Here is a 24,800-nt window from a genome sequence, read left to right on the forward strand (position 1 = left end):
TTCGGTTCTGTCACACTTGTTACCCCACCAGCAGTGGCGGACTCTCTATTCGACTGCAGGGAACCACCAGCGCTCTTCGATTTACCATCTCAGACTCACCGCGGATAGTCGGCGGGTAGTCCGAGGCTTCCCCAAAGTCATAAAAAAATTTGAATGCCGCACTGCTTTTCAGCGAGTTCGCAACGGTAAATCGAAGAGCAGCACTGTCGTGTAGAGCCCCGACGTAGTGAAAACACCTAGTCGCAAAGCTGACAAACCTATAAAAACACGGCCTGTTTACGTAACACAGAAAAATGGTTAGTCCTGCATTGCTCTCGTGCAGCCCGCGCACCGCGGAGATACATTCATCCTATACTGTGCCCATAAATTCTTGTGCACGCCATACCCTGTTTTGCGTTGAAATGATCGCTGCAAAATTGTAATTCATGCCGCATACCTAGCTCCCATCGCTGTCTGTGACTCCGCGCTGCTTGCACAGCGGCACACAGCAGTGTACTAACATTTCGCCAGCAAAAAAATCTCACTGCGACAGTCGAAGCGTTGAAACGCGTACGTTCGCATGTGGGTCGCCCGCGCGTAGTGGTCAAGCCTCGCCAGCATCAAAATGGCGGATATGGTACCTGCTGCGTTCACTAGATGGCGCTAGTAATTTCGCATATTGCCTATTGGTGCAAGAAATAAGACATTGCCATCATGAAGCTCTAGCACGAGGGCATGATATTATATATCAATGGCTGCCTGGACATATCGGTATTACCAGAAATCAATTAGCCGATGATGCAGCCCGCTCAGCCCATGAAGGAACCCGTGTAGTCCCGATTCCTCTATCAAGGAATGATGCAGCAAGACAACTTTACCTGCTGGCTCGAGATCTCACACGCATGTTCTGGTCGTCTACCAGCTTCCAAAGGTGTCAATTTTATGAACTGGATCCTTCGCTCAAGCTAAAGCTACCATCACAACTTTCCCGCTCCGATGCGACACTGTTATGCTGCCTTTGGTTGGGTGTTGCATTTACAAAGGTGTACTCCTGTCGCATTGGTATGGCAGACACTCCTACATGCGACTACTGTGGAGCTGAAGGGACCATCGAACACGTCCTGTGCAGCTGCGCTTGCTACGACACACAGCAATGCCAGCTCCGGATGGTTTTGAATCAACTTCACCCCAGACCATTTTGTGTGCAGAAGATACTAGGACCTTGGGCATCTGCCTCAGTTGCGCAGAAAGCGACTAAAGCACTGCTACTTTACCTAGTCAACAAACCTGAGCGACCGCCTGTAGACTGTGTGTGCTCCCCGAGTGTGCTCGTGATTGTGTGTACCTTCTCATCTCTCTGCAACCTCTTTTCTTCCCTTTAACCCTTCACCAGTGTAGGGTAGCAAACCGGATGTGCGTCTGGTTAACCTCCCTGCCTTTCCTTGCATCTTTCTCTCTCTCTCTCTCTCTCTCTCTCTCTCAGAATTGTTTATTATCACCTGGGCATTTTTTTATTGCAGAGCACGTTGAAAGATTGCCATCACAACAATCCATATCAGGAGCCGAAGACACATCGACAGCATCAAGATTTCTCTGGTTCGTTAGATCATACTGAAAAAAGATTAAACTTTAAGAAAAGGAGTGCCTACGACACTTAGAAGTGCACTCCAAGCACCGCGTGTTTCTTCAATCTGTATTGACCTATAGCGTTGTTTACCCTTATTTCAAGAGAAGACATATTCTCTCGAAAATCAGAGGGCGTCTTTGTGAGAAATAGCTTCCTGTATCTGCTTCAGCTTCACTGATTGGGTAGCGCATGCTTTGGTTGCCTGCGTGCGAGCTCCGCCAAAGTTGACAGGTGGGCCTTTTACCCCTTGTCACTAGGCAAGTAAATGTCAATCAGAGCAAATGGAATTTGTTTGTAATGCCATTTGTTCACTGTCGCACGTGTAAAATAATGTCATTTGACGAAAATGACATTTTGGTAAAATAAGTTCCCGAAACACATTCGCATTCAATTTTGTACTGAATGAGTATAGTCTCGATGCCAGGGACTTTTAGGGCGATGACTGTCAACTTAGCTATACGTAATGTTTATCACTTATAAATATATTGTCCTTCACTAGATCAACTTACTGGCACGTGTTCAGTTTGATGACATAAAAGCACGCGCAAAAAAAGCTATTCTCTACTACAGCGGTTGCTTGCCGACCACTTGTGATTTTTGCTCTTTTGTCGTTGTTGCCTGTAACGCGGATGTTAATCGTTTGATTACAAGTGTTGTGGTTACCGAAGTGGTGACTACACGAAATCGCTGCCACCGTCTCATTTATACATTCGGGAAGTCAGTCGTGCGCCCCGCTCCAGCTGACTGTACTCACGCTCGATCACGCATAACGTCGGCCATGTTGGTTTTCGAGCGTGTCGCGCAGATGTGGCAAGTTGTGTGAAACAGTCGCCTTTATATTCTATGAGCACCTTTTTACCCATAAACTTTTTTTGTGATTACACGCGTGTTGCATGCAAGTTTCAGTATATTTTGATTTCTCCCAAAATCCATGACTCAGGATTGATAATGTCATGGTCATCATTTCAAAATGACATTTGTTTTCGTCGTATGACATCATGCAGGTAAAGTGACCTTAAGTTCGCCCAGCGTCATTCGTTGTAAAATGCACAAGGTTTGCTGTGTGACAGTTACAGTTGCAGTTACAGTTAGTTACAGTTATTACTTACAGTAAATGCGCTACCAATCGTCTAGCTATAATTTCAATTTCATACAACACACATTTAGGCTCTTCTAAAGAAGCATGGTCTTGGGCGAGTAAATTATTCTTACCACAGACTGCACAACTGTGAGCTCGCTTCAAGATTATGCGCGTTATGCAACGAACAATCTGCTAGAAGCATGTATATTGATTATTGAAATAAATCATCTATTTCTATCAGGGGAATCCAGCAAGATGGTAACACTTTTTTTAACGAAATAACAAACTCGGTTATTTATTTGGCCCTTGGGGGGCCCCCTAAAACCAGAAAGCCTGGTTCACTTGACCCTTTTGAGCCCTGGATAATCCACCCCTGATTAGAGTGCTACGTGGTGAGGCACCATGTTTTTCACACCAAAACTGAACTAAATATCGCTTTCCTGGAGTAACAAATCCTGGCAAGAAATTTCATTGCACGGGATTAAAGGAAAAATAACAGTAACAACAACAAAATGTTGTACCAATCACGCTGTTGTGTTTAAAGAAAAGTGTGCACAAACGCAATCTCGGTGCGAGCTGCCATGCTATAGCACGAAGTTATCACGTATAAAAAGGAGTTTCACCTTTCCATTGATAAGCACTGGGTGGTTGATCTCGCTGAATACCTTTTGCTTAGCCAAATGCTTCTGCGAATCAATGTGAACATCAACGAAACATTCGTCACATATATCAAACAGACGTACCTTTTTTCCTTCACTACCGGCTTCTCCACATTGATTGCAATAGGGAACAGAGCAGTGTTGTAGCATCTTGATCACCATGAATAAAATGAAGATTGGCGCGTGTTTAGTTGCCGCATTCATGACGGAGTACGCAAAAACACGGGCTCTGTGCAGCCGCACATGGTGTCGTCTGCTCCGCTTGATATAACCAAGATGGTGCCGGCAAACTAGATGGTACTGTGAAATCTATTGCTGCTTGTTAAGCGAGTAATGCACCGGAGCAGAACCGGGCTCTTTGAAGTCGACAACGGGGAGTAATTTATTTGCAAGCAATCATGCAACCTCCTCTCGAGCCAAGAAAGGAGTCTCAGTGGATCGGCGTCCTGGAGCCGTGGTTAGAGCCGCCTGGTTGCCAAGAAGAGAAGAGTGTGCAGGCACCCAAATATTTTTGCATTTTTTGGTATCAAAAGCAAACCAAGATCGCCTGCGGTACCAGCGATATTCGCCTTCAGATAAACGTTCAGATTGTAGAGTTTGATTAGCGAGATATTCATTGCCGATGTGATAGCCGATTTTTCCGCAGCTTCCCGTGGTCGGCTCTAATCACCGGAGTCGCCAGCCCTTCGACCACCGCTGTTACTCACGGTTGCAACTGCCATATCATCTGAGAGTGCATACTCCACTGCAAAGTTTCACTTGGCTGTGCCCTGTTCGTTTCTCTTGGATAATTGACATTGCCTGCTATATTTATGGTACAGGCCGATGATTTTTCTTTCCTAACTCACAATAAAGAATGCTTCTACTTAGGACAGCGTCAGGTGGTGTAAGAGTCTATTTTATTTACTTTCGAGTGTTCTGTTATTGTCGGGGTGCATGTTAAATGGGTAGTGGTGGTACGTGAAGATGTTTTCTTCTTTCGCATGGTATGTTTGCATATGCCAACCTGTCACACTGCCTTTCTTTCTATTGCTAACTGCTTGGTAATCCAGCGTCTACCATCTCCCTTCTCTTTCCAATCCCACCTGGCTCGACTGGATTGGCGCCTAAGACGCAGAAGTACAGCGTCGAATGGTCACGCAGATGATCGAAATGCTCAGCCTTTACTTTGCGGCTGAAAATAAAAGTCAACTACTACTACTACTACTACTACTACTACTACTACTACTACTACTACTACTACTACTACTACTACTACTACTAAGCACAATGTTATGTTGAGTAATTTATGCCGAGGTTAATGAGCGTTTGCCTTCCTGGAGGACTTTGAGAGATACTACGATCGCTATCTGATTAAAAGACATTACGATTGTAACGATAGTGAGGGAAACTAACAGCTGGCAGTCCACGTAAGCCAGATAGGTGGCAGATCGATAAAAAATGAAGATTTTGTTTCGCAAATGTTTCACAAATGCTTAGCCACCATATTTCATGTAATGCTCGCCAAATGGTCACGCACATATGAAAATGTATGTAGAGCAGCATAAAGGTTCACTCTATTCAATACCTATATACTCGGTCTGCACGGAGTGACTCTCTGTATTCTGGCAGTTGTTGTTCCTATTGTGTGCAACGGAACACGCGGTGTTTGCTATCTTACGAAGGGGTTGGCCGTGAACTCAGGTTTTTACAATAGGCTTGAATTTCGCCGCTTTGCATTAACAGTTGGAATCGTTTCAACGAAAAAAAAGAGAATAATTATTGCCTGACCAAAGGACACTCAGGTGCGTCACTTCAGTGTGAACAGATGAACGTTACAGTATATATTGAAGACCGCAAAACTGAATAAATAAAACATTCTTTTGTTTCTCTGCGTATATGCATAAAAACGAACACCAGAATATATTTTTACACACTTGGGAGTTTCTAAGAAACGTTCACTATGAACTACAAAACATACGGGATAGTGATCACACTATTTCTCCTAGTCACTTCCAGAAGCAGCGACGCAGGTAAATATTTTCTGGGTTTCGATCTATACATTTTGCCTGTGCTTTTACAATGTGTTTTGCTTTACCTCGCTTCAAAGTACCAAATGTAGACACTTACATATTCTCCGAAGCAGTTGGCCGCGAGGATTATCTACCATGAAAACCTTACTTTCGACATCTGAAGGTATTTTTGTTTATTACGACCCTGTTACTGTGAAACAAGTCACACTTCCGTCTGTCACGATTATCTCGAGAGCTTTCTTCCAGCAAATGCTCATCATCGGGGCCTCGGGGACCATGGCCGCATGCAGTGTTTGGCAGGCGCCTCGCACCCTCTTACTCATGACAGTGTCCCAAGCGGGATGTATCGACAGAGATTGCAAAATGTGCCAAGCTAGTATCTAATCAGCGGCGCAGATAACGGAAGCTTACGCTTGCGGCAGTTTTTTATTGAATGAGCTTTGTTTTACCGATTGCAATTTCTTCACTAAGCGTAAGCTTACTAAATAAATCAGCATGATTCCGTGAGCTTAGCCACACATGACCTATTCTCACAACCGACGACGACAAAGCGTTACTATGGCAGCGTGAAGAAACGGGAGAAGCATGCGTGACGCACACAGCCCTGTGCGTGTGCCATCGGGCGCGTTTCTTGTGTATTGTTTCTTGGTGCTTTTATGTAGTAATAAAAATAATGCAGACCAAGAATTCCCATTTGCAACGTTAATCTGAAACACTCGTTGTGGCAAAGCTGGCGTGGGTGAGATCGCGAAGCATGGCTAACGCAAAGGGCTGCTTCTCACCTTAGCGTGCATCCACAACTTATTGAGGCGCGTTTATGCTAGAAAGAGACGACACTGATATGACCCCGACGAATACACGTGGCAGACGCAAACCAGTGACCGACGAGCCGCCCACCGACGAAGTCACCAGACCCCATGGTCACACTAGGCTGACGACGACGCCTCGAAATACAGCATTTCATCGTATTGTAACAAGATGACAGACCGAAGACACCAGCGAAACGCATCCACAAACCTGCGTTGGCGTGTCTTCGGTAGATTTGTGGCTGAGTGAAAATTTGCCCCTTGTTTTCGCTTCAAACGACCAGGAAGCGGGCAATCTCGGGGGAGTTAACATTGCCCTCTCCGAGGCTTCTAGGCCATCTGAATAGACAGCTCGAGCACCCAACCAAAATCTTTTCTTCTCCACCCCATTTTTCGTCACCATAGATAATGGCGGGGGCTGCACCGCGTAGACAGAGAAGGACAATCGCAGAGCAGGGAGCATGGCTGAAATCAAAGTGCAGGTGTACAAAATTAATCGGTGTCGCTGCGTGTGCCTTCAATGCGACTACAGAATTGACCAATGAAAGACTGTGAGCATGACAAGGCGTGGGCGGGGTCTTCGAGATAACACCGGCGGACTGTTCGTGTCGGCGGGGTACATAGGCAGACGACCAGAGAAAAGACCCTCCTAAAGACAGCCCGCAGGCCAAAATTAGTGTCGTGTCTGTCTAGTATAAACGTGCCTTTAAGTGACCTCCAGCACTTGAGCGACATCAAACCAGTTTTGTGGCTTTACCTATTGTCTGATTTTTCCAATTCACTGGCTATACCAGGGTGGTCATGTATACTTAACTGGGGCCGTATTATTGAAATTCAGTCCCACAAGGACAGGATATTGAAGGTTGGGGTGGCGCTCAAAAGGGAGTGTGTGTACGGTAAGGGGGATCGAAGAAAATGTATGCTCACTCGGGCACGTCCAAGAAATTATTTTTCATATGTGATACGTGGGTCGCTTCTAATGGCGAATTGGCGTGTTGTTTCGATAAAAAAGTTATCTGAAGACAGCTTGAAGTGAATGCATGAGTTTTGAAAACGCCCGCATGTTTTGTTTAATGGTTACAATTGAATACATGGGGACCGCAAGGGATACCCCTCAAAAAATAATGCTTGAGACAACTCATTTCTGTGTAGGTCATGAACTTACTTATTAAAGGAAGGAAGGAACAAGACGGAAAGGAAAGGCAGCGATGTGAACTGGTCTAGAACGACCACTATGCTGCTGTAAACTGGGAACAGTGATGAGGGAGTTTGAAAGTTGGAGGGAGAGAGAGGGGAAAGCTCGTGCACTCCAAGTCGCACTTCACAGTCACCGTAACACTACTTGTCTATAACCACCGGTCCCAGTCTGTTGCCTTCGAAAAGCTGAGGACGGCTTTCGTCACTGTCACCCGTGATCAAAACTCTGGATGACATTCCAGATTGGTTTCTGCCGTCATCGGTCCACGATCTCCGCGAGCTATAGCACGACTTCAAGTGATTTTCTCTGCGCAGTGTAGCTAAGACGGTCGCGGAAGATGCGATGTGGTGTCTCCTCGCTACCATAGTTTTCACAGAAGGGGTTGTCTCTCACTTAATTACGAAACGAAAATGACTTCGCGAAAAACACTTTTGGTCATAAACGGCAAAGTACGGTGGCATCGATTCGGCGTAGTCGAGTAGACGTCTGTTGACGCAAGGTGTACAGGCTGTAGCAGAATTCATTGCGCCGTCTACTTGTATTCCAAGTAGAGAGAGTGATTTGCGGTGCGGACGCGTGAAGGTGCATAGCAGCGTCGTTCCCTGATAACAGTGTTGTCTCAAAGCTATTGCCTTGAAGCCACTGATCGAGCAGCATTGTCAGCGTGTTCAATACCTATCACACCGCAGTGACTTGGCAGTCACTGAAATGTGACGTGGTGACTTTTCTCAAACGCTGTATGGAGGAGATACCAAACCTCAAAGACGAGCTGTTTATATGGTTCTCGCCGCAGGGCTGATTGTAGAGATTGCAGGTCTGCAAGTGGGGACGGGACAATCACTGAAGACTGACCAACGCTGAGGCTGTTCGTGGTTGACTACGTGAAGTGCACCCCGAAGAGCAGCGAGGTTTGCAGCCGTCGATGAAGTTGGGTGGTGTGTCTTGATACTGCAGGTAATATCTTTTGCTGAGACGACCACTGCTCCAGACGTACACTGCAGATTTGTTGATCTGTCAGTTTAATTGTGTATTGGCGTACTTCTCATTGAAAAGCATCAGGAATAGCTGTTTCAGCACTGGTAATGAAAGATCAGATTTTTTTTCTGTTTCTGGGTACGATGAAGTGCACTTCAGGTCGAATGAAGCAGCATGGTGGTATTTCTGGTTCAGATGCGGTGATGTAGCCTGATGAAAGGGGGGTAACATAGATATCATTGCTCAATAGGACGCCTGTGGTCTCTCTGAAGACAGTGTTGCAAAGTGATGGGAATAGGTCCACGAAAAAGGCCTTAGATGGGCTCTTAAGGCTACCATCACAATGCCACTATGTACGTTTGGATTGGATGGTCCCGTGCATTGTGAATAATCGCTTCAGTCGGCGCGCATTTAGGCAAGCCAAGGCAGACTCTGAGAGCTTGAGTTGGTACAGCCTGCAGAGTGCGAACATTAGTCTTGCTAGGATTAGTCAGTACAGTCAGAATATGAAAAAAAACAAGACACAGTGGCTTGTACAGTTCCAGCATTCAATCTACTGACATGCCCCAGGTTTTGGCACACAGGAACTTGCACACCTGGGTGATTGCTGCCAGGCGCTGTTTCATGTAAGACACATGTGGGCTCCAACGAAGGCCCCTGTCTATGATTACAGCTAGAAATTTGTGGGTTCGCGCATAAAAATAGCCCGCCCTTCAATGAAAACGGCAGTGTCATTATTTTTGTGTAAATCCCACTAATGCACATTTACCGGACGTATTTTTAGGCCTCTTGTGAGGTAACTCGTTGTCAAACTTGCATCTTTTTGAAACCACATCTCGTATCTGAGGGCGTGTGACGGCTGATGTCCTGACAAACATGTGATCAGCGTATATGAATATCGCGATCGCACTTCTCAGGTATACGATAAGTTCAACGAGAGCGAGATTACGAGGAACGGTGCTTAGGACTCCCCCATGGGGAACGCCCTGGCTGGTATAGTGTCGTGTGGTTGGGCCATCGTACATTGAAGCTATGACCTGCACGTCAAGTAGCTGGTGATCCATGACAAAACTCGACCTCCAAGGTCAAACAGCTCTAGAGCATCAAAAAGGGCCTCGTGTAGCACGTTATAATATGCTCCTTTCACGTAAAAAACAAGGTGGCAGATAAAAGCTTGCGTGATTTCTGCTGTTGGACGTATGTAACGAGAAGATAACATTGTCGATGGATGGGTCCTACCACCGAAAGCCAGTCATGGAGTTTGGATAAATCTTGTAATGTTCAAAATACCACTGAAGGCGGCTGAGGATCATCCGTTCTATTATTTTTCCAAAGCAGCTGGCCAATGCCATAGGGTGGTATGAGGCAAGTTTGTGGGCACTTACCTGGCTTCAGAAGTGGCGCAGGATGACTTGACTTCCCTTTGTCTGGGACACTTCCTTCTTGCCAGGATGCGTTGAACACACGTAGAAGCTCTCCCCGTGCAGTCTCACCCAGATTGCACAGGGCTCGATAAAGTATACCATCTGGCCCTGGTGATGAAGAACGCCTGCATAGGGCTAATGCTGCATCAAGCCCTCCATCGTTAAAGCAAGGACCATGCAACCGTCACGGGAATTGATGGGCGTCACAGCCAGAGAATCTGAACGAACAACTTGGCCTGCTATTCTCCCGCAAAAGTATTTCGCGACACCGGTGTTTCACCACTTTTGAAAAAGCGCCATCACCTTGAATAGAAGACGCTGTTTAGGAATGCAGTGAAGCCCACGCACTGCTCTGCAGATGTGGGAGAGAGGCTTGCTGGGGTCTAATGTCTCACAAAACGTTCTCCAACGTTCAAAGGCCAACTAGTCCATGTGATGCTGAATCTTCTTCTGCATTCTTTCGGTTGTTCTGAAATCTTGGATCGATTTTGTGCGGTGATATCTGCGTTCCGCAAGGGGGCGAAGCGTTCTTAATCTTTCCAACTCAATATGAAAATCGTTGTGCCTCAATGTAATCGGGTAATCGGGATCGTGTGCGTGGAATCTTTCATTGTGCGCTTGATCACTTGTTCTAAGCCAGTACAGAGACCCGCTTGACCAGCTTATTCTATGTTAGAACACTTAATGAAAATAAAAACAAAAGTGCGCATCTTGTGCTGGTGGCACAAGGTTGAAACCACCAGCGGAGCTAGTGTTCGACCGAGCTAAGTTTCGCTAATAATTCCAAGCTTTCGCCAGGGATTTTAAGTTTTACCTAGTAATAATAAGTGTGAAATGACTTGCCTAGAGAAGTCACGTGGCTGCGTGTTATGCAGTTTATGTTGGAACATATTACGTGACTAGTTATCGTGAGGTGTTGCCTGATTTTCGTCACTTGCCTAAACTTTCGAGTGGTTTTTAGCGACGTGAGTAAATGTTACGTGGTTTTTAGTCATGATTTTAAGTCGCGTGACTATTTGTCTTGTGCTTTAACCTTGTTTTCGGTCATGTGATTCTTAGTAATGGGACTATATGTAACGTGATTTTGCGTAATTTTTGTCCTACGACTAGTTCAAGGATGTTACATCATTACAAGATCTAGTTTATGTGCTTGAAAGATATTAGTTCTATAAGTCAGCAGCTTCACAGCTCACCCATATTGCCACAGCAATTGACAGGATGACCGTAAATTGAATTTCATTGAAGTTTACCTGTATGAGGTGTAACAGTACGAAAACCGTAGCATGTTTATGAGCGTCTGGCTCTATAGCATTCAGATATTATGAATGAAGTCTAAAATAAAAATAACAGGAAAGTGAACATCGTCGCATACGTAGGTCCAGCAGAATCTCAAGTTAGTTTGCATGACAAGAAATTAGGATATTTATAATATCTAGGCACCATTCTAACAGCAAATCACCTTCGCAAAGAAAACGTTAAAATGGTAATAAACGTTTTCGCTTTAACCTTCAAACACCCAGATAAAATTTGTTTCTCATTCCACAGGCTTTGGCCGCAAGAAAGACTTTCTTACAAAGATCTTGAGATATTACATCAGGAACAACCAGGGGGATCCACTTGCTCTTGGAAAGGAAGACATTACATTTAGACCATTCGACCCACTTCATCTAATCAGTGGTTTCCTGACTGGTCTGAAAGGCATCGCTATCAAGAACCTAAATGTTGCGTGGGCTGGTTTGCTCAACGTGAACGTTGAGTTTGAAACGCCCCCCATGAAAGCACTGTACTCGGGTTACATAACTGTTGCTTCTGTCAACGTAACGGTTGTGTTCAATTTAACTGCTACTACGGATGAAAAGTCAACAGTGTCCCTTCAGCTTAACGAGTAAGTACATCTACGTAACCTGTACAGTACTTTCCCATGCACTATGGTGACTCATTTAGACCTCAAAAAATGTAGTGCTGTTCATCTCCTGCGCAGTGGTTTCAAATGATCTTGTAGAAAGTCCTTTGCCCTACAAATTGTCCTCGTTTAACAAATTTTTAACGCCACAGAATTAAACAGCTCGTTTCACAGAAAGAGTAGTTTTCAGCAGTATTGTAGTTGGAATTCTAGAATAGTTTGGAATAGGCAAATGTTACATTCGCAGATGTTTGTTTCTAGCGGCATGGTTAAAGCGTTTATTGGGAAGCACAAACAACGTTTGAGAGACGATGCGAGTGGGGCTTGATTACGTTATCGAGTTCTGTTCTTGAAGAGGAAGCTCAGCGTGGTCGAGCTTTTCCAGTATTCTGCTTAGAACTAAGGTAGAGAGATGGGCGCATTGGAAATGATGCATGTTGTAAAAATAGTACTTATACAGCGCTCTGAGTACCATTTTTTTTCATAAGGAGCGGTGGGTAAAAACGTGTGCATGATTAGAGGACTATAGATTGTTGTTCACTATATAGTGTTCTTTACCGTACACTTTAATCAGACTTCGCACGTGTTGTGGGACTTCAACGTCATTTACAGGTGTGCGTATAGGGTTCTCCATTAGGGTGAGCCAGATTTAGTGCCTCGCCTTCCCTTTCTAGTTGGTCAAGTCCGAAAAACAAACAAACAAGCTTGTCTTCAACAACGTGCTTCTCAAAAACCCCTGCCAGTGGTACAAGTGGGAAGTAAAAGGTGCTTTAATTGCAACATATTCGGAGTCAGTCGCAAGTGCCAAAAATAACCGTAGCCGTAACCAAACAAAATAAAAATTACGTTAAAGGTTTGACTGAGGCAACCCATAAGGTATCTGGCTCCCCTTTTGAATGATTTGGGGGCTACCACCCCCCTCTTCCTTTTCCACCTCTATTCAATGTCTAACAAAGAATGTCTTTGCGAATGAGCGCTTTACAACTCAGCTGTTCGGCACCCCTTTCCTACGATAAGTAGCGTTGGTGCAGTGCCTTCTCTATAACTTTCAGTGCCTGCCGGAAGGGGAGGAGAACAATAGGCGGCGGCCATCGAAGCGAGTGCAGCTGCTCACCACCAGGCGCCGCCACGTAAACATGGGTCTCTCGTGTTGCCGGTCACAGCTCGCGCGCTCGCGCATCACCTGCGCAGATGCGGTTGCTAGTCTCGTTTCTCAGATTCTGGTTGCCTGGGTGCTCATAACGACCGGTAAAGCCACAAAAAGGCTACCTCGACTGGTAAGCTCTCGAACTTGCTCGCGACAGCGTCTCAATCAACCAGACAAGGACAAGACTTGGCAAAACCAGGGGTTGCTATAGCGTCTCACAACGAAACAAGTTTATTCCAGATATCTCGTGAAATCGCAGGGAACCAAAAAAGAAGTGCGTTCTTCGGCCTGGGGTGCACCCTACAGTTCCCCAGTAGTAATCAGACCACAAGAAAAAAAAATAACAGTATTTACTTTACAGCCTTACATATGTTGGCCTACAAATCGAGCGTTTGGTGACAAAAGAACAGAGTATAAACTAGAGAAGGAACAGTATTTGTCACACTCCTACGTACACCGGCCAAAAAATTAGGTTTTTTTGTTAAGCCAGTTTGACATACTGGCCTACAAAAAAATAGGAACAGAAAAATTTCATGACAAAAGATCACAAAATGCACAAGGTAACACCATTTTTTTTCATAGTGTTGGAAGACTGAAGCATTTGGTGAAAAAAATCTAACTGCACAAGAAAGCCAGTTTGACACACTGACCTATATAAAAAAAGAACTTGGTGACAAAGGATTATCAATTGCACAAGGAAACGCCATTTTTCTTGTTACGTAAGTTGGTCTCACATTAAAGCATTTGGTGGCAAAAAATCAAATTGTGCAAGGAAGCCAGTCTTACATAATGGCCTAAAAAGAAAAACAACAACTTGGTGACAAGAGATCATAAATTGCACACAAAAACAATGTTCTCCCAGTCTTGCATACTGGCCTATGAAAAAAAAACTTGGTTATACAAGATCATAAATTGCGTTGGGAAAGCAAATTTTTTTCACAGTGTTATGTAAGTTCGTCGAACATTACAACATCTGGCGACAAAAATAAAACCTTAAGGGAACAACACTGCCCAGTTATACATACACTGGCTTGGAATTCAAACATTTGCTGACAAAAGAAAGTTATATATTGCTTGAGCAAACAACCTATCTCAAAGCCTTGCATACTTACTCGAAAGTGGCTTCCTTGCAAAATATTTACAGGCATCCTGCTTGTCAGTCACACTGAATGCATAATTCAAAAGAAGTGGCCTGAGGAAGTGAACTTATATAAGGTTCATGAGTCATGCCCTGTGGTCACAGCTTCCGTCACTCTGGCCTTTGAGGAACCTCGATGCACATAGGGCTGGAACGGTACACTTTGTCAAGCTACTGAGTGGCTTTTGCAAAGTAGGATTGTCTCTAAGCGCACTGTCTCCAAATGCTTGCAAAGTGTCCAAAATAAAAAGAAGCTGGTCTGATGGATACAGCAAACCACACCAGTCCTGGTTGCGTGTCAGCTGTAGGAGTGGCTGGTTGGTTACTGACTTCGTACACAGAGAGACACAGTTTTCGCATTTCATTTTTTCGCTGACTACACGGGCAATGTATCCCCTACATACACAGTGGCCGATATTTCAAGACTTGGGAGGTACTGAGGCAACACCGAGGTGGTTAGCCTTTGCAGCACCACAACTGCCTTATTCAGTGAAGGCGGTGTCTGGACGTCTGTGTTCGCAGATGAGGAAACCAGCGCAGATGAAGTACAGACGGGCTGTGAACTTGAAGCACTGCCAGGTAGGGGGCGCAGATGTCGCGCTCTCAGTATGAGCGATATTTGATGTTACATTGGCTGCTGCAATTCCAGTCTTCAGGATATTTTCTAAACCCGAAAGTGCTGCGCGAACATCTAACATGTCATTTGTGCCCGATGACATTCGCAAGGTTTCAAACAATGACTCTATTGGGTCGCTATTGAACCTGCGGGTAAGAACAAAAAAGAAGTTTTCCTCTGTGAGCAAGTATCCTGTACATGCCACAGTAGAGTAGCTGGTGACAAGAACGGCCTCATATGTTTTCTTCGTGAGAAATTTCTGTGGATGGTTGCACCTTTTCTTTAGCCCGTCCAAGTACATTGGAAAGGTGACATCAAGCCACTCTAGTCGGGAATCTTGAATGTCATCATAGGATCGAGCGTCAGCGAAATTTTGAACCAAGTGTTGCATGGTACTACTCGTGTCGTGGAGTACAAAACAACGGTAAAAGTTCCTCATAAAGGTTATAGTTGGGCCTGCATAAGCAAATGATTTTGAGCATGTATGCCCAGCTTGCCCTTTCATATGCTCTAAAGCGGCAGTCACACATGGCGACAGAAGCTGAACAGCTCTGCCAACATTCATCTTTTCTATATTATTAGAGAATATATGGGTGAGATACCTTTCAGGTTTTACAGTTAAACCTTTCTGCAGCCTGTACAAATCCTTGATGTAAGATGAAGAAATCTCACTCTCTGGACCAACATCATGTGACAACAGCTGCGACTGGACACTCTTTAACACATGACACGGGTCTAAACTCATGAACAGCTGCCTATCAGGATCACATGGGTGCTCAGTCTTGTAGGTGACCAAACCATTTCCAAGAAGCTTCACGGCATTCACGTTGACCTTGTGATTATCGGTCACCAGCCACACAATTTTAAACCCACAAGCTTCCACTTTCTTCATAACAAAGATAATCATCTTGTAAAGTTCATATCCAGTGAGTCCCTTCGTGAAGTAATACGCCACTGGAATCCGGAATGGCGTAGTTAATCCGCTGATTACAAAACAAAGAAGAGAATTGGCTACAACAGGACTGGTGTCCTTTTGTCCCAGTTCAGTGTCCACTTGTCCGAGGAAGCAATCCCTTTGCTTGTGATACTGCAACTTTTCTTTTATCTGCATTTCATCGACAAGTAATGAGCAAACCCTTGACTGTGGCATTTCCGAATCCCTGGCTTCTGCAGCTAGCCTTGTTTCCACCAATTCGCTGAAGCCCGTCTCACCACTGGTGGTTCCTATGTAATTAGAGTAATTAGACAGTGTTGTTCTACTTGGAAGTTTTAAAAGGGCCTCACCTCGCATGCGCTCATAGGCTTTAGTAGACAAATGTCGAAGGACCACACACCTACGACTTGTCTCTTCCGACCATGTTGGCCTTTTCCTCCTAAAGTTGGTAACTTGATCAAGAAGAAAGAGTGCTGCTGGCTGTTGTTCCACGGCTCTTTCTTTGATATAGGAGATATTGGCTACCTTGGAATCTTGCTGTAGTTTCTCAAGCTCCAATTTGTATTTGTCAACTGTCCTTTGCAGTCTTGACACTTGGTTCCTGAGGTCGCTTTCTTTTCTTTTTCCATTTGGCTTTCTCCGTGGCCAGCAAGCTCGCCACCGCTTGTCTACTGTCCACCTGAACACCTCGGTCACATGCTGGAGGAGTCTCGGGCGGAAAGTTACTGCGTTGGTTAGTATCGATGAAAGCATCGGTGATATCCATGGGCTATGGTTCTTCAAGTTCGTGGTTTTGTGGTGTCGGTACTGCAGGTGGCAACACCAAAGATGCAGCGGCACTCGTCGCATGATCAATTATATGTTTTAAAGAAACACAAGCTCGCTTTACGATGCTTGCTCTGCTTCGCTCGGCGCTTGATTTTGGTTGCAAGTGCGCAGGGTAATCTTCAAAAACTGAAGGAATAACACCCTTTTTTTTCAAAAACCGTCATCGTTTTCCTTCCACCAAGTCCACGGCGCGAAAAACGGCTGCATACATTCGTGTAGCAGGACGTTGAATTTGGCGACCAGTTGTCACGTCGAATGACGGCCAGCCACTTTTCTCGTACGTCGGCGGCAGAAAGAATCTCGTGAAAAGACAGTCCCCGCGTTTTCTTTTTCTCGTCAGACTTATACAGCGGTACGCAGCAGTACGACATCTTCAGTCGCGCTACACGCGTGGCCGAAGCACAGGATTAAAAAAAAAGAAAAAAAACGTGAATCAATATACGACAGCATGCAACTTGAAGAACGCAACACTACGTGCAGCACAGCGAAGGGAGTACCGCCCACGACCTCCTCGGTGCCACCAAACCAGCGAGCCAACCATGTTTACACAGCGCCACTACCCATTAGCGGCGAGCGATGGAAACACTAGCGCCGACGGCCGTGAGAGGGCCTTCTTTCAAGCACTGAAATTTATAGAGAAGGCACTGTTCGGTGTTATCTCCAGTACGAATGAGGGCGAAAGGGAGCGAGCGTGGAGTCTGTCGGTCTCACGAGCTACTGTCCTCTAACCTCGTTTTCTTTCACCGTCACGGGCGCTGGCCCTTCGCTCGGAGCTCATGCGCATGCAGAAATGACACGTGCTTTTCGGCTGTTCTCACTTGTTGCAACGGCCCAGTCGGAGTGTCGCTTGTGTAGAGGGTGCCATGCGCTCCATATATGGTGTGGTCGAATAAAGCTAGGAAGATACGTTCGGTCAACCGGTCTCGGACTCACTGTTGCAGGCGCGCCTAGCGTAGGTCTGCATGTTGCGTCGTACATGGCAGCACATCGTACAGCTTGGTTCACTACAGCTGCAACGGACATAGAACTGAAGCGTTGGCAGTTTCTGTCGCAATATGTTGTGAATGCCACAATGATACAAGTGCAGATAGCCAGAACACAGTTGGCATTGCCCCAACACTAAAACGTGCATTCGTGCAGCTCCTAGGTGTTAGTTCGTGCGTTGAGTGTCATTGGTGTCGTTGTATGTGGCGGAACAAAGGAGGACTAAAGAGAGCGGACGCGGACTGTAGCGGTGATAGCAATAAAAGCACGAGGACGATGGAGCGACAGCGGTGAGATGACAAGTTCCGTGGTGTCCACCCATGGCGCCTAAGTAGTGCTCACCACATAGGCATATGTTTCTGCACCACAAAGCCTTTTGGAGCACCGTTGGGTGGTCACCGATGGCGTCAACAATAACGTATGTGGCGAGGGCGTTCACTAAGGCTTTCACTCCAGCAATTTTTTTATAACCTTTTTGGTGTGGCCACATGCAGCCTCCTAAATTTCCCTTGCCTGCCGGATGATCGGCGGTCATCTGGGAAGCGGCCGTCGTCAGAACTGCCGTAGTGGTGCCACCTAAGTAGGGTTGTCTTACAATACGTTTTTACGTTTTTGGAGCTTATATGCGACAAAATTAACGTAAGAAGGTTTAAAAACGCACAAACGTAGTTTTAATTAACCCTACGTAAGTGACGCCGCCATAGATCACAGGCGTTTCGCACTTATTCAGCAGGCGACCCCTTCAATACCCCTACAATACCTTATAGCCTCTAAAATTAGCAAACGCTAAAGTTGCTGATCTCAAAGGCCGAGTACAAAGACACTAACTAACCTTACGTAGGTGGCGCTGCCATAGATGACAGGCATTTCGCGCTCAATCGGCAGGCAAAAAAATATAGGAGGCTATGGTGTGGCGAAAGACGACCATCTTGAGAGCGTGCACGCGCCCGACGCACGGCCCTTGCGTCATCTCGCTACTGATGACGAAACGTGCTGAGGTATGGATCTGAGGACCGCCAAAGGTACATGGTGTATATAAATGGCTTGCTGTTAACATGCTGGGCAACGTACGTGTTGGGACTTACTGGTTTGCGTCGCGCGCTGCAGAGCGCGAGATCGCTGGTTCGACGCATCGCTACGAAACCTTTTCTTCTAGTTTTTATTCGCAGTCTCTTAGTGTACATTTCACAACGTCATATCTGCGACAAAAGTACGTCAGCCGAACTGTGGTGAACATCGGCATAAAACACGGTGTCATCCATTGACAGATTTGGAGCACTTCCGGTAATACTTTATTTTGCTGCATACGGAGCAAGTCTGTTCCATTGGCAGATTCAGAGTGTATTTATATGTTCCATTCACAGATCTGTAGCAGCTTTGTCGCGAGATCCATTCCACGGAGCAACTTTTCAATGCGAAACATTTCTTAGCGAACTTCGGTGACTTTGAGCATGTCTGTCTGTCTGTCTGTCTGTCTGTCTGTCTGTCTGTCTGTCTGTCTGTCTGTCTGTCTGTCTGTCTGTCTGTCTGTCTGTCTGTCTGTCTGTCTGTCTGTCTGTCTGTCTGTCTATCTATCTATCTATCTATCTATCTATCTATCTATCTATCTATCTATCTATCTATCTATCTATCTATCTATCTATCTATCTATCTATCTATCTATCTATCTATCTATCTATCTATCTATCTATCTATCTATCTATCTATCTATCTATCTATCTATCTATCTATCTATCTATCTATCTATCTATCTATCTATCTATCTATCTATCTATCTATCTATCTATCTATCTATCTGTCTGTCTGTCTGTCTGTCTGTCTGTCTGTCTGTCTGTCTGTCTGTCTGTCTGTCTGTCTGTCTGTCTGTCTGTCTGTCTGTCTATCTATCCGCCTACAACATTTATATTTAGCTCTCCTGGCCATTTCTATTATGGTATCGATACTAAAATTGATATGGCATAATGTCACTGTCTGACGGCCATTACTTAGTAATCATAGCAAGAAAATTATGGCATGTATGTCATGAATGTCATGATTTACCCCCGCAGAGCGCCTGCGCAAATAGGCGTTTGGTGTGTAGCGACATCGCGGACTCGAGCTAATGGGGGAGTTTTGGCTCCCTCCCACGCCTAGCCGTGCGTGGCTGAGCCGTGTCCAGGAAAAAGGGGATCATGGGGGTTGGACCTTTAAGGCCCCCCGTAAGAGGCAACACACCCCTTTGGCCCCGGCTTCACGTAGACGGCACCCCTGGGCTGATCCACTCAGTGGAAATCGGCAGTCACCTTTTTCTATCTCTCTCCCCTACAACTTCGTCTTTATCTCTCACTTTTAGTCTGTCCTATCTACATCTCTCTTCTGTTTACTTCCAATTTTCCTGGTAGCAAGGGTTGCTCGCCTTGTGTAGTTACTCAACCTTGAGTAGTTATGTTTGGTTATAGTGGCAATGTACGGCTGGCGTCCGCAGCCTTATGCTATTAAGTGCTTCAGCGTCCCCTGGTTAGACTCCATGGTAGGTGGTCGCCATTGCTGCCGAAAAAAAGTACACTACTATGGGAACACTTGCAGTTCCCCGTCTCCTAGATCGTCTTCCGCTTAAGAGGAGACGCACCGATGAAATATCAGTTTTCAGCCAACCCAGACAATGCTTTCCAAAATTTCATGTTGTGCACAGCGAAAATCCAACAAAACAAGGCAGAGCCATATCTCCATTTCTTGTTGCCAAATCTCTGACTGAGGTCTTTGGCCCAGAATACAAGGTTACAAAAATGGCTAGCGGAGACCTTCTCCTTGAGCTGCCTGAAAAACATCACTATGAAAAACTTGGCAGCCTTGTAGCATTTGTCGATATCCAAGTATCTGTTTCAACCTCATAGATCAATGAACATCTCACACGGAGTTGTTTCAGAAGCAGACCTTCTTGAAATGTCTGAACAGAAACTGCTTGAAGGGTGGAAAGAGCAAAATGTCACCGATGTGAAACAAATCATCATCAGACGCGACAACAAAGAAATACCTACCAAACATTTATTACTCACTTTCGCATCTAGCACATTGCCTTCATCTACAGGCACAAGCTACAACAAACTCTCTGTCCATCCCTACATTCCTAATCCAAGACGGTGTTATAACTGTCAACGATTTGGTCATGGCTCGCAGAACTGCCGGGGTTAGGAAACTTGTGCAAGATGTGGTAGCCACGGCCACCCATCTGATAACTATGTTACTACGCCTCACTGCGTGAATTGTGACGGGGAACACGCCGCGTTTTCGCGTTGGTGTCCTAACTGGAAGAAAGAAAAAGAAATAATCACTCTTAAAGTTAAGGAAAATATATCATTCAAGGAAGCCCGGAAGAGTGTCTCTTCTTTCTACAACACATCTTATGCTGATGCGGCCCGTTGGGGGGCAGCGTCTCAGCAGCTATCGCCACCTGCACAGCCCGCAAATAGCGAGCTGTCGCTCGGGGCAACTGCTCCCGGGGTAGCAGTAGTTCAGTCTGCTGCACCCAACCAGCACCAAAGTCTGTTTACCCTAGGGTTGCTGGCTAAAAGCCAGCTATCGATGGCAGCCTGCGCTATGCACAGTGAAAGTGCAGGGTTGTCCAAAGTCCCGGTGGGGGCTGCAGTCCAGACTGCCCCAGCCATTCCAGCCCCTGCTAGTGCTGGAAACAGCCGGCAGAGCCTGGACTCTAAGATATCGCCATCGGCCCCGGAGTTGGAGGGTGAAAAAGTCTGGTCTTCAGAGGCAAGATTTTCACAGACATTGTCTCGCTCGCAAGAGCGCGTGTCCGGCACCTTAGAAGAGGCAATGGACACTTCAGTTATCTCGACAGCGCATCGAGCGCCTAGGGAGCGGCGAGGTCTTGTTGACCACTCCAAAAAGGACAAGTTGCGCGTTACGGGGCCCGGAAAGAGCTCTAAGTGAATGCCTTTCTTTCGCACACACAGCACTAGTCTGTTTTCAATATGAGTACTAAAATTATGCAATGAAACCTCAGGGGCCTTTTTAGGAACCTTGATGACGTCCAAGAACTTCATCACAATCACACACCAAAAGTGCTGTGTGTACAGGAAACGCACTTAAAACCAACAAACACTTTCTCCGACAATATGTCATCTTCCGCAAAGACCGCCACGATGCTCTCGCATCCTCTGGCGGCGTTGCTATCATAATAGAAAAAACCGTACCTTGTCAGGCTCTGCAGCTGCAAATGCCCGTGGAGGCAGTGGCTGACCGAGTCGTCCTCTTCAACAAGCTCATAACCATCTGTTCACTTTACATCTCACCCCACTACCAGCTAAACAAGCATGAATTTGAGTCATTTATTGATGAGTTGCCAGAGCCATACCTTGTCCTTGGCGATTTAAATGCACACAGCGGCCTGTGGGAAGATCCTCGATCTGATGCCCGAGGCCGTATAATTGAGAAGTTCCTGATGTCTGCTGGTGCATGTCTGCTCAATAAGAAGGGGCCAGCATTTTTTAACCTTGCTAACAGAAGTTATTCCTCAATAGATCTCAACATTGCTTCACCCACCCTTTTACCCGATTTTAACCGGGACGTTCTAAAAGACCGCTATGGTAGCGATCACTTCCCCATACTCCTAAGTACACGAATAGAAAACAAGTCTCCACCGTTCGCTCCCAAGTGGAAAATTGAAAACTAGTATCTCGTGGGATAAGATGTCTTTTTTAGAAATTAATGCTGCCGTACAGTTTTTTACCGCTTTTATAATTGACGCTGCTTCAAAATGTATTCCTTAGTCAAGTGGTACTGCTGCCAAACGTCGTGTGCCGTGGTGGATTGAAGTTTGTCGGAAAGCTCGGAAAAAGCAAAACAAAGCGTGGGGACCACTGCGCGACTCCCCCACTGCTGAGAATCTTATTAACTTTCAACAGATTAAGTTCCAAGGACGACGAATACGCCGACAGGCGAGAAGGAACAGCTGGCGAAATATTTTATCGGGCATTAATTCTAATACAGATGAGGCTAAGGCCTGGAACAAGGCAAATAGGATACGAGGCCAAACAACACACTCTCTTCCTTTAGCAAACACTGATGCCAACAGCCTTGAAGGTCAAGCAAACTTTCTGGGTGCATATTTTCAACGTGTTTACAGCTCTGTGCACTATTCCAACGCGTTTAAACGCCACAAAGCAACTTTAGATAGCAAGAAATCAGATAGAAAATGCAGAAAAAATGAGGCATTCAACCATTCATTCAACATGGCTGAGCTGCAAAGAGCACTATACTGCTGCAATGAATCTGCACCAGGTATTGAGCGTGTTATGTACCAAATGCCGAATAACTTGCCACATGACACACAGAATACCCTCCTCCACCTCTACAACGCTGTATGGATTTCCGCCGAGATTCCGGGTGCATGAAAAGAGGCGATTATAATCCCTATCTTGAAACCCGGAAAGGATCCATCCAGTGTGTCTAGTTATAGACCCATCGCACTAACAAGTTGCCTATATGTAAAGTCTTCGAAAAAATGATAAAATGTCGTTTATTACATTTACTCGAAAAAAAAACAATTTACTAGACCCGAGCCAGTGTGGATTTCGAAAAGGCCGATCCACAACTAACCATCTAATCCGCATAGAATTGCAGATTCACGAGGCATTTGTCCACAGACAATTTTTCCTCTCGGTATTCTTATATACGGAAAAGCTTATGACACCACGTGGCGGTTCGGAATACTTAGAAACTTGTCGCACTTAGGCATACGAGGTCGGATGTTAAATGTAATAGAAAGCTACCTGACTAACCGCAAGTTCCGGGTTCGGGTTGGAAATGCCCTGTCAGGATTATTCAGGAAAATGGGGTACCACAAGGTAGCGTACTTAGCTGCACGCTTTTCATCATTAAAATGAACTCGCTGCACCTTTGCATGCCACTAAATATGTTCTATTGCACATATGTGGATGACATTCCGATAGGATTTAAATCTTGCAATTTAGCAATTTGTGAGCGGCAGGTCCAGCTTGGATTGAACAAGGTGGCCAAATGGGCAGATAGTAACAGGTTCAGGATAAACCCACAAAAGAGCACCCGTGTTCTTTTTTCAAGGAATAGAGGCCTCCACCTAAACCCTGAAATTGAGCTTCTTCGGCAGCAAATACCTGTAAGGCTGAGCATAAACTTCTAGGCTTAATCTTGGACTCGAAGCTCACATTCATAACGCATATCAAGTCCATAAAAAACAAGTGCCTGAAAACAATGAACATCCTCAAAGTGCTGTCACGCACAATATGGGGAAGTGACAGGAAGTGCCTGATGAATATATATATAAGCCTTATACGCACACGTATAGACTACGGAGGTATAGTCTACCAGTCTGCTACACCGAGTGCATTGAAGATTCTGGATCCGGTGCATAATCTTGGCATATGCCTTTCTACGGGTGCTTTTCGCATCAGCCCTGTAGAAAGTCTCTATGTAGAGTCCAATGAGTGGTCGCTCCACCTGCAGAAGTTCTATATGTCCTTTTGGTATTATTTGAAAGTACACTCGGATAAGAAACAGCCCACACACTGCATAATAAATGATTTGTCCAGTTCTGTTCTTTTTGACAACCGTCCCTCGGTGAGACGACCCTTCTCACTTCGCATGAGGAGTCTAATTGAAGAAACCGGGGTACGGCTTTTAGAAAACTGTCTGATGGCTCCCGCAACATATCCGCCACCGTGGCAGTGGCAGCTCATTGACTGTGATTTATCATTTGTTGAAATAACCAAACACGCTCCTGTTGCACATATACGTGCACACTTTCTAGAATCGCAGCTGAAATACTTTTGTCCTGAATATTTTAGAGATGCTTCAAAGTCTTGTACTGGTGTGTCCTATGCTGCCGTTGGTCCATCTTTTTATGATTCTGGTGTTCTGTACCCTAATTCAAGCATCTTTACTGCAGAAGCTTATGCGATGCTGATGGCTGTTAAGCACATTCAGGACTCAAAATTACAATGCGCAGTTATATACACGGATTCCTTGAGCATCATAAAAACGTTTAAATCTCTGCAAAAACATAAAAACCATGTCCTTGTGTTACTTTACAGTCTTTTGTGCACGATTCACACACTCAAACAACATGTAGTAGTGCGCTTGGTGCCAGGACACCGTGAGATCGAGGGAATTGTCTTGACGGATAAACTTGCTGTATCTGCCAAAACCAACGCTGCTACCAATACATCCATAGCTGTCCCTGTGCTTGACCTGAAGCCCTTCCTTCGACGGGAGCTCAGGGCGTGTTGGCAGCGGCTACGGGATAGACAAACACAAAAGAAACTACATGCAATAAAACCAAGACTTGGAAATTGGCCACCGGTATCCAGATCACGCCGCACACAAGTAACACTCACCAGATTACAAATAGGACACACACACTGCACACATGCATATTTGTTATCTGGCGGTGAGCAACCAATCTGTGACAGATGTGGGGAACCGCTTACGGTTTTTCATATACTTTTCTCTCTGAGAA

At 45.5% G+C, this 24,800-nt stretch overlaps 1 protein-coding gene across 1 annotated transcript in view; it reads left to right on the plus strand.

Moving 5' to 3' along the window:
• Window positions 1-5,282: 5,282 nt before the first annotated feature.
• The window catches only part of LOC142803491 (uncharacterized), a 42,850-nt gene continuing 23,332 nt past the window's right edge, over window positions 5,283-24,800 (plus strand). Inside the window, exons 1-2 of the mRNA XM_075888606.1 lie at window positions 5,283-5,358; window positions 11,307-11,646. Of these exons, the coding sequence (XP_075744721.1) occupies window positions 5,289-5,358; window positions 11,307-11,646 (410 nt within the window). The 5' untranslated portion in view covers window positions 5,283-5,288. The remainder of the gene's footprint in view (window positions 5,359-11,306; window positions 11,647-24,800) is intronic.

This window comes from Rhipicephalus microplus, chromosome 3 (genome assembly GCF_043290135.1).
Source record: "Rhipicephalus microplus isolate Deutch F79 chromosome 3, USDA_Rmic, whole genome shotgun sequence".
Classification (NCBI taxonomy): Eukaryota; Metazoa; Arthropoda; class Arachnida; order Ixodida; family Ixodidae; genus Rhipicephalus; species Rhipicephalus microplus.